Source organism: Cyrtonyx montezumae, unplaced genomic scaffold (assembly GCF_038088225.1).
Source record: "Cyrtonyx montezumae isolate F1298 unplaced genomic scaffold, pur_monq_1.0 scaffold_6, whole genome shotgun sequence".
Lineage (NCBI taxonomy): Eukaryota > Metazoa > Chordata > Aves > Galliformes > Odontophoridae > Cyrtonyx > Cyrtonyx montezumae.
The window spans coordinates 12794457-12810947 of NW_027072067.1; the positions used below are offsets into that span (position 1 = coordinate 12794457).

The window sequence follows — 16491 nt, forward strand, 5'->3', positions numbered from 1 at the left end:
GTTGGGAGCTGAGCAGGTGAAAGCAACACCATGATGGAGGGGCACTTGGAGGACAGGATTCGATCCAGACAGGCCTACTGGCAGCTGCTCAGCTGTGTTCCCAGTTTATCGCTTTTAAAAGAAAGCCACTCAATAGTGCCAGATTCATGGACTGCACAGCTGGCAAAAGGTGAAGACCGTCAGGGTGGTCCTTCTGCAGCAAAAGCTGTCAATGAAACCCCAGAGTGGAGATTTGCGTGCAGCATGAGGAGGGCAGCAGGTCAGGGTCTGTGTCACACCTTTCAGGACAGGTCCTGCATTTCAGGCCTCATCCATACCCTCTAGAGAGGCTTCATCCTGTTTTCTCAAAAACTAAAGGCCTCTTCACCCCCCTCAGCAAAACCACTAGAAACTCATTGTTCACGCTGTATTGGTAAAGGTTATTTATCACGTAAACTCTCACTAAGAGCTAGCAAGCACTGCACTCAGCCAAAGATTACAAGCTGCCATGGTGCATCTCAGTCCACTGCCACACAGACAATGTTATACAGCAGTGGCCTGAGAGCTGCAATCTTTGCTAATGGAACAAACATAATGGGCATGCGACCACATGAGCAAGGGCTGGCTGCAGGATCCCTGCAGCTCTCCATCTAGTCCCACCTGTTACCTGCTTGGGATCCCTGCTCATACTGAGACACAGAGCTGAGCAACAGTTATTCCTGGTGCGACTCCATTGACAAGGGAGATGGTACCAGACCGTCATCCTTCCCCTGCTCTTTCATCCATAACACTCTGGAAGGCAGTGTGGGAGGCTGCAAAACACTGCTTCTGCTCTCTACTGCACATCCCCACACGGGAGTTTGTCTTTGCAGGAAGAAACATTTTAAACATTGCAAACAGAAATGATAAAGACAGTGCTACTGGAGAAGAACAGCAGTCAGTTCACTGGAGGTAGCCTCTCAAAAGAAAATACCTCTGGCCCAAATTCAAACCTGGTGCAAACAGAAGTCAATCTTCCAGCAACAGGGGATTAGCCCCCAGTTGCACTATCTTTGATTTTGCTGCTTGGTGTTTATATCACTAGAGACCAAAGAATATACTTGCCAGACAAGAATAGGAATCATTAAGTCTGTGGTCCAAAGTGAGGCGCTGAACCATCTCAAAGAGTGAAGCGTGGTCAAAGTTACAGGGATTGGAAGAGATAAATTCATCCATGCCATGCTTTTGAGCTCTATCTGCATCTGTTCATTTATACATATAGAGAAAGACACCATTTAGAGAGATATAACATATCTTAGTTGACAAACACAACAGAAAAATATACAGTATGAAGCATGAAAGCTAAATATCTCCTCTTCTCTACATTGCCATTAACTTTTCTCTTTGCAGGCTACACAGTACACTCTTCACCTCCCATTGTCAACTTGCATCATTTATGGACAATCTTATTGCATTTAGGCAAAAGACTTTAGAGTTAGCATCCTGTCAATGGCTTATTATAGTCCCTTTATTCTGTACTTAAAAACAGAACACAAACCCAGTAACTTACTCTATATCTTACAATAGGCTATGAATTAACAGTTTTGGCTCAGATAAGTAAATTAGCTCCTATTTAGTTAGTTGTGGTTAATTATAATAGATTCTGCCATTCTAATGAAGTTATAGCCGTAGCACTTTTCTCTACATTTACTAAGTTTTCTAGGTATCAAACCAGTTACGTTGCTCTTTATTCAAATGCCAACGTTTGTCTCCCCATGGCAATTTTTGCTAATGGCAACTTTAAATGCTACCTCAAAGAAATAAAAAGATGCTCTTTTAAACACTGCTAATAAGTTAAACTGATGTGTAGTTTGTTAGCACTGAGAAAGCAACCTGATAGTGTGCTCGAGCTGCCAGTCATCCTGACAGGGACAGAATTCCCTCTGCTCAGATTCCCAGCTGCCATTTTTTGGGTGAATTAACAGCCTCACTGTACTCACACTTCTCCGCTTTGGTGACGTTTATGGGCACTAACTCCTAGGGGCTAATTAATTAAACTCAACGTAGTTAACTAAAAGTACACCGGCTGAAATGAAGCCACTGATCCAGCCTGGGTGCGGCCAGCCAGGACCCCGCTGGGAGCAGCCTTTGTTCTACCAGTGGCCGGGGAATTAAAAGACACCTTTCACTCGGTTTTGTCTGTGCTCAGCTTCCTACTAGATGGGTTCTTGCCAAATCCTCCACAAATAGAATGGGGTTTAAATCCTTCCCCTGTTTATAGCCTCCTAAGGGAACTGGGTGGCCTGGAAACAATGTGGCTGAAAGGACACAAAAATGCAGTTTTCCGCAGTAGTACTATAAGGTAACTGTATTTGTTTCAAAACAAAATTGCTCTTTACCAGAAGAAACAAAAATCCTTAATTAAAAAGAAAAAAAAATGAATAAAAGGAGCTTCAAATGATAATGAGATAGTATTCTTTTATGTATGTTTGATTTAACTATTTATATTAATCTGTGAAGGATGGCATGCATTCCTGACTGCCTCGCTCGTGTCTGTGCTCTCAGATCTTGCTGATCATTGGAAGCAATCTTTGCATTTTCTGTATAGTCTGTCGTTAGCTATATACAAACTATATAAATAACATCACCCACTGGAAGGAAATCAGACAAATTAAAACATGTAACATTTCAATTAGCTGCTAGCAATACTTAATTCAGCAGTAGCTGGCAATTTTCCTCACTGAAACCTTGCTGAATAAATGCAGATTTCAATTTTTTTCCCTTTTTTTTTTATTTTTAATACAGCCAGTTCTCTGCTTTTTGCTGGTCCATTCCTCTATTCCATCTCATGCACTGACTCCTGCCTGCCTTCCTTTTGCCTCTCCTTGCTCCCAAGTCCCCCCTCTGCCTCCCAGCAGCTCTGTGCCTTCAGCGCAGGGACAGAGGAAACAGCACTGAGGTGGCAGCACCAGGGCTGGCTCTGGGGGCAGGGACAACCTCCTCAGTCAGAGCATCACTGCCACAGCAAAGCCAATCTCCATCTTTCTGCCCCATCATCTGTCCCTTTGGGCCAAGATCCATCTGACAGAGCTCACTCCTGAAGAGTTCCCCCTGTGCTGGTTTTGACCTATCCCTAGCGCCCACAAAATGCTCTAGCAGACATTATCAGACTATTTTTAATGGATTGTTGCTCTCCCGGGTTCCTTGGAGTTGACTGCAAGCTGACAAATTGGCTGGAGGCCTTAATTTGCCAGCTTCACTCAGAGATTTTATTACTTTTCAATTAGGAGCCCTGCTACACTGTCAATCCTCTTGCTCTGCAAGCAAGGCCCTGAGATTTGAGTAAATCAGCTGGAAATGTGAAGAGTCCCCTAGCCCTTTAGCTGGTGAACTTTCCTGAGCAGATGTGCGAGAAAACATGTTGGAAATGAATTTTTTTTACTCCAGCTAATCAAATTTCCATCACTTTGTGTTCTCTGAGCAATTTCTTGGCAATCGCTGAGAACTGGTGTGGCACCTGAATGGCTCATGACCATCCATGCTCAGGGGCAATGGTACTCGTGCTTATCAATGGCACTTGTGCTCATTACTGCGTTGGGCACCCACTGGTGCCCACCCAATGGACAGCCCATTCCCACAAACCTCCCCAGCTCAGAGCAACCATGGGAGACGGAGGAACTGAGCATGGCACTGCATGAGCTTGCATGATTAAGATGCACTTCAAGGAAGTATGAGCGTGAGTTCTGCTGGGTCAGTGATTCAAAGCTTGGTCCTCTGACATGGAAAAAAAGATGAGCAGCTCCCCACACACCGGCCCAGAGCTGCAGGTCTTGCATCCTAACTCCCCTGCTGCTGGGCTGGGTGTGCACCCACTGTGGGGCTGCAGGAGGTGTGGTGGAATAAGAGATGTCTGGAGAATGATCAGACACAGATGGAACTCATTAAAATGTCACATTTGTACTACTCTATAGATTTAAGAAGTCTTAAGAATATCCAGGAGCAGGTTTCAAAGGAGAGTTGTACTCTAAACCCAGCATCCTCTAATTATTAGGAAAAAAATGCACAATCTGCAATTTGGTTTTCATTTTGATTTCTCCAGGGGACTCAATTTAAAATGAAATTCAGGAATCAGACTTTACCGAGAGCATTAAATCCCAAGAAAAGACAAAAAGACAAGGAGAGATCTAAATATATTGCTCCTCCACTCCACGGAGCTGAACTAATTTAAAATAACATCAGCATCTGCCTATAAAGTTTCATACATAATCCAACCTTGTTTAAGACGCCTTGCTCAGTTTAAATGAGATTTTTAACAAAATGGGAATGGCTAATATCTGTACCCAAACTGTACAGCTAATTCGTAAGTACTTTAAATTAATTGTTTCACTCAAATACAGCTGCTTTTTTGACCCTCCTCTGTTATTCCAATGAAAAAGAAAGGAGAAACCAGAGAAAGATAGTTATATGATGGTCCAGTAACTTACAATCCCTTTCCAAGGTGCTGTGCCAAGCTAGCTGGTGCTCCTTTGTTCGGGTCCCAGACAAAATGCTGCTGCAGGCTCATAGAAATTATCTTACATATTTAGACAAGCTGCACACAAGTGCAACTGAAAGGTGTTCGATGGTGGTCTCAGAAGGGAGGCTGCGAGGAGAGGTAAATTGGCAGCACAGCCTCCACAAACCTTTATTCTTCCGAACTACAGACCCCGGCTTTTGTGTTACACTTGGGAGCTTACATTATTGTCTCTTCTTAACTACTGCCTTTTTCATTTTGTCCATCTTTATCCAGTTTGCATCTTACACCGAGGCCATTAACTAGCCTTCCACCAAACACACACCCTGAGCAAGTGTTTGAAATCAGAGCCGCCGGGACTTGCCAGCGCCAGGAACACAAAGATTTAAACAACAGCAATAATCAAAAACAAAGGACTGTCCCACCATTTTGTCCTGCGAGGGCTCTCTTCCTCTTTATCTAACTGTTCTTTGTAAAGGAAGAGACAAAATAGTCAAATCTCTCATCCTTGGCATTTTTTTAATGTATTTCACTGCCCTCTGCGTTTCTTTGGTTGCAGTGATAATTTCGGCAGATTTTGCTCTGAGAGCGGTGAAGTTAATAACGGGGGACAAGCTCCATAAAAGAATTCTTGTTATAAAAGGCTGTAGGTAGCCATTTTATTGTAAGAATTATTTACTCCAGGTTTCTTTCTTTTCATTAATGAATGACTTTTAGTACCAAAGGCAACTTAAAAATCCAGTAAATTTAAGACACGTTTGTTTGTTAAAAAAAAAAAAAAAAGACAACGAAAAAAAGAAAAACAACCAAAGAACTGCAAATTAAAAGGTGACTTTGTATCTTACTCATCTGGAAAATGTGTGCTTGTCATATCTGCTTGACATTACAAGAATGAAGATGTGGTTTGGACAGTAACAAACAATGACACTAGTCAACCTCATCAGGAGACATGAAATAAAGGAATGACAATGATTGATGGCAGCTATTCATTTACAGATACGTCTGGAAAAGTCTTCACTGGCACAGTCGGGCAAGTGGGAGAAGTTCTCTGGGCTTGGGGGCTCAAGAGCAAAGAGGTGCTCCTATGAACCGCCAGAGCGTGGGCTGCTACTTGGGATGGACGCACCGAGCAGAGCAAGGGGCTTCCTTATCCAGTATCTGTGTTCTGGTGGAAAATGCACACGCTGGGCTTAAAGATGCCCATTAAATGGTGAGGAGCCAGCTGCTGGCAGTGAGGCCGGTGACTTACCCGTCCCCTCCCTGCAGCACCACGGCACTGCTACTCCTAAAGAGCCCCCCACACACCGTGCTGCGTGCAGCCTCCCTGAGCTCACCTCCTCCTCTCATTTTATCCCGTCTCAGAAGACAGCTTGGTGTTTAATCGGCTGTTTAGTCTTTTGTTTTATGGCATTTTGCTGCAAACAAATTCTCTCCTGCTCGAGTTAGGATTTTAAGACACAATTAAGAATGACCCTCTAAGTCACCAGGCACACTGTGCTCCCGACTGCAATCTAAGTTACCTGATGCTTGGTAGTTAAGTGAATGGGAATTCGTACCCTGCACTGACATCATTCCTTGTGCACTAAGTTTTTAGAAGAGCTATTTACAATGCAATCTTTCACAGCATTTTTATAACTATTTAAAGGTATTTTGAATTGGATGACTGCGGAACCCTGTGAATTTATATTTTATCAGTTAGAGCCTCATGCTTCTTAAAGCATGTAAAAGTGATTTGCAGGCTACCTTTAAATTCATGCAAGTTACGTGAGAACTGAATTAATATTTTAATTCTGCATTCCTGCAATGAAGCATCTGCAAGTTGACAATACAGAAGACACAGCAGCGTTCTCATGATATCTCTATCTATCTAACAAAAATAAAGCAATTAAAGCACAAAACTAATAAAATAATCTAATAGGATAGCAATGCATTGTAGTGCAAATACACGTAATGTTGCCAGACCCAAGTTCATTCATTCATTCACTCTTTCTTTCTTTCTTTCAAAGTGGCAAAAATCTGTATTTCCATCAAATTGAACTTTTTGTGATACAGTCTGGTAAGAATCCTCTTTGGAAATCCAAACATTTAGAAAAGAAAAAAGAAAGAAAAAAGAAAGTGTCTGCTGAGAAGGAATTCTGCCTCCTACCCAGGGGTATAGTTAACACACACGCACATACTTGCACACAGAAAAGAAGAAGAAAAAGAAACAAAAGGAGAAAGGAGAAAAAAGGAATCTTGTTGGATGGCCAGGAGGGATGACACCGCCTGTTCCTTCTCATAATTGCATTCAGATACTCCGGATACATATTTGCCAGCTCTCATGACCCACTGATGCTATTCCCTCCTAAGGAAAGCAGGCACTCACCAGGTATTAGAGGAGCAAGCTTTTGGCACCAGTAAAGGAATTGCACAGTGCGTACTTAAGCCTGAACAAAGACTAAGGAGAAGCTCTTTAGTAGCACAACTTTGCGCTTTTATCTTTTTCAGAGCAGGTGTTCCAGTCGGAAAAGTTAATGACTGAGGACAAATTAACAATTCCCCTGGCTTACCCTTCAGTGCTGGTTGATGGTTGAGACCCCTGCTAACATATTTGGTTATGATAATTTAGGGGAAGCAGCAGTCCCTCCGTGTCTGACACGTTTAAGCCAGAGCAGGTTGGGGTCCTCGCCAAAATAATCCCCCGCTGTGTCGGTGTGGGAGGGAACTACCAAACCTCGTGCGTGGAGGTGGAGGGGTGGGTTTTGGCTCCTTGGAGTCCTGCACCTCGTCTAGAGCTGGCTGGGCTCCTGCCCTACCTTTCTAGGCTCTGAGCAGTCCGTGGTTAGCCCCACACGCTGGTGCGCTGCACCAAGCTCGGCATCGGAACGGAAAGAAAGGATATTGTCAGAGTGCAAAATGATCTGTTTTCAGGCAGTAAGCAGTCAACTAGATGTAAATTCCATGAAACAAAAGAAGGTATTATTTACAGTTTTATTGTGATGTTAATTAATATTTACATCTTGGAATGAAAAATAGAGATGTTAATGATTGGCTTTACTAAGAGGATCACTTGATGCCAATGTGAAAGCCAGGGAGAGAAGGCAATTATGCAAACATCACATGCATCCTAATTTCAGTATGGAAACTTACATTTCAAACCTAAATTCAGGAAAATAACATGGAAAGTTTGTACTACAAAATCTAAACATGAAAAAGATTTAAGAGAAAAAAAAGCACATTGCATATGTCAGATAATCTAGTCTGATTATCTGAGCTGTGCTAGCTACAGGGAAGCACTTACCCTTGAGTCCAGCTAGAAGTTAGCAGGGTAAGAAGGAACAAACCAGAATAACATAAAGACTAGCAACAAGGCTCAGGAAAGCAGACAGGAGCCCTAACCTAGCAGCTAAATATTTGGGTTCAAGCAAAGAATGAAAAAGAAACTTAAAGAAAACCAAACCAACCAAAAAAAAAAAAAAAACAAACCAAAACCAAACCAACACTTACAGCTGAAAATTTCTTATGAAGCTCAACAAACCTAGCTACGGATTGTGGGGGAACAAATCATTACAAATTCTCAAAACAACCAACTCTTTGTATATGGCGTGATTAACAGTCATTAAATATAAACAGACATTAAAAATGAAATATAAGCACAAGTGATATGTAAGACAATTATTGACCAATCTTCCATGTTGAAAAGAAAAAGGGATCTGAAAAAAAATGAACGTTGAGCATGTTTGGGGATTTTGTTCAATGCATCACTAACACAGAACGAACAAAGATTGGTGCTTTCAGACAAGTGACCACTTTTATGAAGCTTAAATATTACCAAAAGGTATAATATGTATTGGCAGCATTATTGACTATAATACTGTGCATGATTTCGACATTAAGCAAGAACAGTTTTGTTTTCTTTCTTTTGTAATGCAACTACTGGAGAAAAGCACAGCTTTGCGGTAATGGATTTTTTCTTTTAAATTATAGCAAAACAAAAAAAGCAAAACTTTTCACTCTAACGGGCATTGTTCACCCACATAAAAGGGACTGTAGAGTCATACGAAAATTAATGAATAGCAGGATCTATTTTGTCAGTACTTAAAATGCAAATAAAATATATCCCGCCCTTGTCTGGAGCTGTCTGTTTGCTTCTGAGTCAAGTGCTGCTATCAAACAGTGGATGAGAATTTAAGTAGTGCTCTGAGTTTGTATTTACTCACTTAAATGAGGCGGGAACCAAATGAATTCACTATTGCTCCCAAGTTTTCCCAACAGCAAAATGTGCTCCTCCCGGGTTTCTGCTTAACAGACAGCTCCAGCACAGGAGCAGAGGGCTGGATTTTCTCTGCATGTGCATGCATGTGCATGTGCCATTTTGGACTGCTACGACACGAGCGCTACAACAACAGTTATTCATCAAACTGCTGAACATTTACTTCTTTGCAAATCCTTCATTTACCATAGCCTTAATAAGCACAAAAACATGACAGCTATAAAGATAAATGTACAGGAATCAAATGTCTCGCAAAAATCCTTACCTTTCTGCAGGCCAAAAAAATAAAAAAAAAAACAAACCAAAAACAGCCGATAACAAACCAAGACCCTTTTAAAAATGCAGTACTTGATAGGATCGAATTTAAAGACTGAAGGAGCTGAGATGTGTATTTGTGTATTTAAGACTCGTGATAAGCCATCATGTGCGGCATGCATGATTCACTTCTGCCTCTCATCATTAAACTGCTGCACCCATTGACTATTCCAATGAGCAATGCCGAGTACAAACATGAAAACATGAAAACTGAGCAGAACTTGCTCTTGAGGTGAAGGGCTTCTATGGTGTGCTTCCTTCCTCCTCCTGACGGACAAAGACCTTATGCACAAAAAGGTTTGAAAGGCAGGTCCAAGGCGGGAGGAGGAAGGAATACTGAGGAGGGAAGGAGCAACGTGCCCGGTCAGAAGGATGCTGAAGAAGCAAGTTATCACTGCCATGAGGAGCAGACCGGCTTCCATGCCACAGCACAACACAACTCTACACAGCATAGGGGAGGCTGGATGATCTGGATTTGGAGCTGGTACAAATGAGAGAAGTCAAGGTCAGATCCTGCAGGTGCAGGGGTGAGATCTCCCAGGAACCCAAGCACAGTTTGGCTTTCCCTCACATGGCTGTGAATGGGGACAACACACCTAATGGCTCATGGCCCTGAGCGCCTCCTCTCCCTCCTCAAGAACTCTTTGATTAAATGCTCTGGGTAGAGGTAAATGCAACTCACTCCCACCTTCCATCTCAGCATTCTGAGAGGCGCTCCTCCCTCTCACTCCCAACCCTTTGAACCTTTTGCCCTCCAAATCATTTACGTGAGTGGGTTGAACAGGATGAGGGGCACTGAGATGAAAATACTGCGTTTACCAAGCTGCATCATGCTACATCCTCATTCACAGCAGTAGCAATGCAAGACAGCAGAGAGCCCAAAATATGCAGGCACATGGAGGGCACACGCACAAAAAAAGGTAAGCAGTGGTTTTCTGCTGTAAAATAAGTCACTGAGATGTATATCTTGCACTAATATTTTTTATAAATACTGACATGAAGTTAAAATGATATAAAAGATGCCCAAATTGGTAAGCAAGGGGTAGATTTTCTAAGTTGCTGACAATGAAGTACTCAAAATCTTCACAGCTTTACAATTTTAACTGCTAAAATCTGATTTAATTGGGTGAATTTGCTAATATTTACTACTTTTCCTTATTTTACGTGTACTCAGTTTTGCTGAAATGAGCAAGAAGTGCTTCATGTTACACAACAGAAGGATTCGAGACACGCTACTGAGGTACCGTCCAGAAAAATGGGCAAGGAGGGATTTATCTGCTTTATAATCAAATGACATTTGGAAGACAAAAGAAATTGCTCTAAATTTCAAATCAACTGAATTGGGTATAACGGCACAGGACACACTGCACAGCTACAACTTAAAAGATGATTGCTTTAAATTCACATCTAACTGGCCTGCAAAGCAACCTGTTAAAAATACCATATGTTTTCTCACAGTTGAATATTCAACAGGAGACCTCTTTTTGTGTGTGCATTTCATACTTGCAAGATTTGCACCTGTAGTTCTGAGCACGTGACACATTTGACAGACAGCTAATGGCACTAATGTATTGCTCTGATCTGGCTCTGCAGTTTATTGTGTGTGGGGGTAAGATGAGTGTGTACAGAAAGCAAGCTGGGTTGCAGACTCTCAGATCCCAGTCTCTTCTCCATCAAGTATTGCACTTTCAAATACTCAGTGACAATTTCCCCAAGGAATTTGGTTTCTTGGGCTTGGTTGTGTTAAACAGACAGGTTAAGTGGTTCTGGATCCACTGATGTAAAAAGCAGCTTAATGACAATGAAAAAGATTTGTTTTGGAGTCAGAAACACGTGCGTGAATATTGATTTACATCAGTGCAGAAAAATCTTTCCGTCAAAGACTTCTGCTGTCTAGGAAAACTTATTTATTTACTTACAAAATTGAGAGATTGGGGCGTCTAGCTGGGGAACATTTCCTCCTTTAGCATTTAGCTTTTGCACTTGGGTAGGCGGCACAGGTTTGTGAGACTGGCCGGTGGCTCGGTACATGGCTTGGACCCACAGGATGCGGTCCTGCTCATCGTCACTTGCAAAAATCACCGTGTCTCCTTCCTTCACGGCGTTGAAGAAAGCTCTGCCACCTTCCAAACCTGGCAGGAGAGAAAGACGGGCTTTGAAAATGGCAACAGACATCTGAAGACTTTGAGGTTGATGACAGGCTCCTCCCAGCCACCCTCACCCCTCATGCTCTGGGTGCCCCCAAGCAAAGCAAGTGCTCTCCCTGCTTGGCTGGATTCTTGCTTCTATCCCTGCCTTGGTTCAGTGCCTAACTTCCCATGTTCCAAACACAAGAATAAGCCTGGGAGCAAGGTCTTGACCACAAACCTACTGTGTCTTTTGTCACCTCCTCTGAGGGATGTTTATCCACAGCATGATGGTAGGTAAGCATTTAATTCTAACACGACTCTTCCTTTCCCCTTGTGCAACTCCGCTCAAATCCTTCCCATCTATTTATAGTAGAGTCACGCACAGCTAATGATCAGCCTAAACACAAACATATTTACAATGATGCTGATCACAGTTCAGCTGCAAGCAGAGGGAGAGCATCTCAGCCAGGGGCTGTTTGGTGTTGGAAGCACCTGCAGCAGAGGTGCTGGTGCTGTACCTGGCTGCGGGTCGGTGTAGTCCACAGTGTATCCGTCAAGCTGCAGCAGCTCTTGAGGTTCGGCTTTTTTCTCCCGGTAGCTGCACATAGCAAATGTATATTGACTAACCTGAAGAAAAACACAAAGTTAAGTTAGCATCGGGCAATGACAACGAGGAATCCAAATTGTGCACTTATATGCTGACAGGGATTGGGGTGTCACGGGATCGTTGCTCATGAGGCTGAAATTTCACCACACATTCTCAAAGTGCTCTCTTAACATACCCTCACTCTCCATGCCGGGTACACACAGTGGTTTGATTTCCTCCCAATGAGGAAGAACCACGCGTTAGAAAACTCTATCACTCATCCCCAGACAAGTGCAAGAGTGACACCCTGTCACAAACAATGTGAGCTAAATTGCTAGGTGCCAGTCATATTAAAGCAATCTTAAGATCCCACTGATCTCGGCAGTTGTTGTCATCAGTGCTGTAAATGGCAGCTCTCACTCCTCTGAGGTACCATCTGCATGACACGATACATTCAATGTCAAGCTCTTGACGGAAGCCGACTGAGCTGCGGGGCTCGGCCGGGCTCTCCCATCGCCGCTGGGGGGCCATCAGCCCGCATCAAGGCCCCGCGCGTGCTCCCCACGCCACGATCTGCATGGGCAGTGAGAAGCCCGGCTGGAGAGGAGAGGATTCTCCGTGCTCCAGGCTAGGAACTCACGGGGAAATTTACTGTCAAATGATTTCAAATGACTTTGGTAAGGTTGTGTCACATCCTGGACGCCTTACGTAATTTTATTAGTGTGGACGTTTTCTTGACCTCTGGAGGAAACTTTGACTTCCGAGGGATCTTTCAAACTCTGGTGGGTGGCAATGGATCACGCTTGTCATTTTTGGGAAGTCAGGAGAGATCCCAAAAGACAGGCTCCACGTGAGTGCCTGCACTCTGCAGCACACGAGCAGCTGGGGGATTTTGCCTCCGAACCGTTCTGTTACAAATCTACAAACAGCATATATTTCAGTGGCACCTTTTGCTACTAAATGCCATTTATTTAAACCAGGGGACCTGGCTGAGCATCCCCAGCCAGCGCTTGGTGTCTTGCTGCCCTCTGCGGGCTCCCCTAGCTGCCAGCCTGCCTGCATCGAGCCTTCCTCCAGGAACAGCTCCAGCATCCACCTAAGAATAAACCCTATCATTAACACATTTGTGGGAGGAAGGCTGAAAGTGATGCTTTAAGCATCTTGCAACTTCCTTAAAGCTACCAGCACCAAGGGAAGATTGACAAGTAACAGACCAATAGCAGGAGCACCCCAGTGCATTTTATATGCTATGAACTTTGAATGCAAACCGTCGTACCGGCAACACGAAAACTAAAAAGATTAACACGAAGAAATCTAAAAATAACCAAGTGCCCCTCAGCGCAATAGTCAGACGACTCCTGCAGCGCTCATTCAGTTAGATTAGCAGTATACTGCTGCCATCTCCTGGACAAACTCCTGAATGTGCTTTATTCGCGGTACGATCCCGGGGACTTCATCTGAATGGCAAGGATTTGGTTCCTCTGCCTCAGACAGCTCAAACTTCAGGGACTGCATGACAAATCCAATTCCTGAAATGAGTCAGTGCTAATCTACGCTGACACGACTGAAAACACTGAAACAAATCATGTTTCCTTTTTATCCTGTAAGCAATAAGCAACAGGTAAAACCCATTCAGTAGTTAAGAGTTTCTTCTGTTCTAACCTTGAACTTGAGGCCTGAACGTCAAGTTCTTCTTCGTGTTCAAATAATTCACCTCACCTTTGGCTCCAGCAAATACTGTTAATCTCTATCAATAAAGCAACCATACCAACACACCCATAAAAGATGGAAACATGTACAGGCACTTCAAAGCTTGTACTTTTAACATGAGAAGAGAGATTATAGAGCCACACGATGCCTTAGTTTGGAAGGGACCTTAAATATCATCAGGCTCCAGCCCCATGCCGTGGGCAGGCGTGGACAAAAGATTTGATGGAGCCATACTAGAAGAGCAATGCAAATTGCTCTCTTGTTCGTATGGTTTCCTCGGAAGAAGCTGCTCTACATCCTTATCACAAGAGATCTCTTAGAGAAACCTACAGGTCAGTCTACAACATGCAATGAGCCAGGACTGTTACCAGCGTCGTCTGGAGAAGGAGCCAATGGTGCCATGCAAGAGTGGCTGCATGAACACAACTCCAGCTAGCACCTTCAAGGATTGTGTGCATGATGTGGTATGCCAGTGTACTGCTTGGGGTCAGAAACAAGCTGTGCCCCGGCTACCAGCAAAATGTGGTTCTTTCCCTTTATGAGTGGTGGTAAAGACAAATCTTAAGAGATTCTAGAAAGCTTGATATGACACTACCATGTTTCACTGCTGAACAGCGCTGCAGAGTCAAGTGGAGAGAGATTGCAGTTAGCCTCTCATCGGTCCTTTAAAATACTGTGCTTCACAGAGCCTGCCTTCTGCAGAAGCTCAGAAGTGGCCAGACCAGAGAAACAGTTAACAGCAGAAATTAATCTTGCAGCCTGCTGAGTTCACGCTGAACCATAGCTGAGTATGAGAGCGAGCGAGCAGATGGGATGGGCAAGATGAATGGTTTGAGTAATTGAAAAAAGCATGGATAGAGAGGAAACTGAAGGAAGACTGAGGGGAAATCTCTGCACAGTGAGGGACAAAGTCTCAAAGCAACTGGGATTTGATCCAGGGACCAGATGAGGGCCAGGAAAGGAGCAGCTAAGGAAGCTGAACTGAGTGCAGCTCAAAGAAGAGAAATAATCCAAGGCTGTTCTGGCTGGTTCCTCATGAAAAACGGAAAATGGTTTAGAAAATAATTTGAGACAGAAGTACAGAAGGAACAAAGTGGGAAAAAAAAAAAAAAAAAGAGAACGGCAAAGAAATTAAGAAAAGAAGAAAGAGACAGCGGGAGACAAATGCCAAAGTTCACAATTCCCAGGCTGCTAAATTAGAACTGACTTTCTTGGCACTTGACCATGTTCTGTCACCAGCTATATAATCCAACTGATTAATAAATATAGTAGATATGTATTAACCAGTACTGATTTCATCCTTGTTTTTCCACCAAATACTCCTGCTCTAGCCAGCAACACTTGCCTGAGAATCCTGCTCAAACCTGTTAATTGCTGTCCCTTGCACTCTGAGCACAACACAGCTCAGTCATCCACTTCCCTCTTTCTCAGTGTTGACATAACACCGCCCCACTTGGGTTAAATTCTTAAACGGACCTTTCCTGGATTAACAGCATGCATTTTGTCCCAAGGGAGAGAAACTGTGCTAAGATACTGCCAGTTGTAATACAGCTTTCCACTTTGATGGGAGACTCTTGTCCTCTGGTTGCAGCTGTACGTTGCCTCCCAAGCCCTTTACTGACACAAATGAGCAGAGGAAATGATCTAGCTTAAAGAAACAAATGTGAAAACAACAGTTTTCGCATCTCAGCACATCCATTCATCCCTAAACAATTGCACATAGCAGTTGTCCTAGCTTCTCCCTCCAAGCACGTGTGTTTTCTTCAGGCAGGTCTACGAGATGGGAAGCCATGCCCACACCACCAGCTTGCCACGCACCAGCAAGGTGCAAGCACACATGCAGCTCCTTATCCAGCAGCTCTCAAACGCTTTGTATCAATCACCAGCACTCAAGGGTTTCTCAGCACTTCTACGTGGTTCCCAGTGAAGGTCTGACTGAAAACACGATTGAATACAGTTGTGGGGACCAGCTGTAGGTCATTCTCCTTGATTTGAGGACCACAGGCCAGGACTGCGGGTGTAGCACACCGCCACGTTGTGGAATTATTTCCTAGTTCAGTTGGTTATGCAGAGTTACTGAACACTGCCTTCGTTTCATTTCATCCGAAGTCAGCTGAGTTTTGCTAAAAGCAGGAGCTGTCACCATTAGTCTAAGTTATAATGAGTGCGGGGAGTCTGTCACTGGAACAATAGATCCAGGCATAGACACTGCAACTGGTTTTAATCTGCAGAGAGTTGATCTGTGTCCAACAACATTCTGCAAACACCATCAGACACAATCAGACGAAAATTGCTTCCAGCTACTCAGCAGACATGTCATCCAGGTACCATGGAGTGTTACTTCCCATATGCTGCCAGCGCACAGAAACAGGGTTATGACAAGAGGAAAACAGATTCAGTCTGAAATCTCAATGTAATTAATTCACTTGCCCTTAAGAATCATTAGAGGAGATTTCCTATCACAGAGCTGGCACGCCCACCAAAACCAGCAACAGTGTTATTGCCAATGGAGCACATCAGACCACGCAAAGAATTAATGCAAGCTCTGTCAGTTACCAAAAATCACAGCTTCTGCGTGATCAAGGGCCCAATTGACAAACTGGCTGCAATTTGTATGCTGTGCTCAGTTAGCTGATATAGCAACTTATGAAACACAACATCTGTGCTGGATAGACATTTTCTTTCCCAACCAGTCACAGAGAATGTTGCCCTAAATCATCCCATTGCTTTCTCCTACCACTGCCATTGGCATGACTGCAGCCTTTACGAAGCATTTTCCTCACTTGTGATGCTGCGGACCATTTCCATCCAAGCTCAGGGCCATATTCTGCCATCACTTTCACACTGCATATCTCAGGATTTAAAATTAGGCAAGTAACGAGTCTCTGCCATGTAATTTACATCTAATCAGTATTCTGCTCTTCTGCTGCTCATCTCAAAGGGTGTCTACGAGAAGGGTGGGCAGTGTGCGGAGAGGACTGCGATTCATTCGGAAGAGAAAACTCTCCCCTGTGTTACACGGGTGCCT

General features: G+C 43.6%; 1 protein-coding gene across 7 annotated transcripts in view; it reads right to left on the reverse strand.

The window, feature by feature from the left end:
* CADPS (calcium dependent secretion activator) overlaps nt 1–16491 on the reverse strand; it is a 170979-nt gene that overhangs the window by 72758 nt on the left and 81730 nt on the right. For all 7 annotated transcript variants that reach the window (XM_065749919.1, XM_065749921.1, XM_065749917.1 and 4 more), the window contains exons 10-12: nt 11686–11794; nt 10958–11170; nt 1084–1220 (exon numbers count right to left, since the gene is read on the reverse strand). In XM_065749919.1, coding sequence (XP_065605991.1) covers nt 1084–1220; nt 10958–11170; nt 11686–11794 — 459 coding nt within the window. The remainder of the gene's footprint in view (nt 1–1083; nt 1221–10957; nt 11171–11685; nt 11795–16491) is intronic.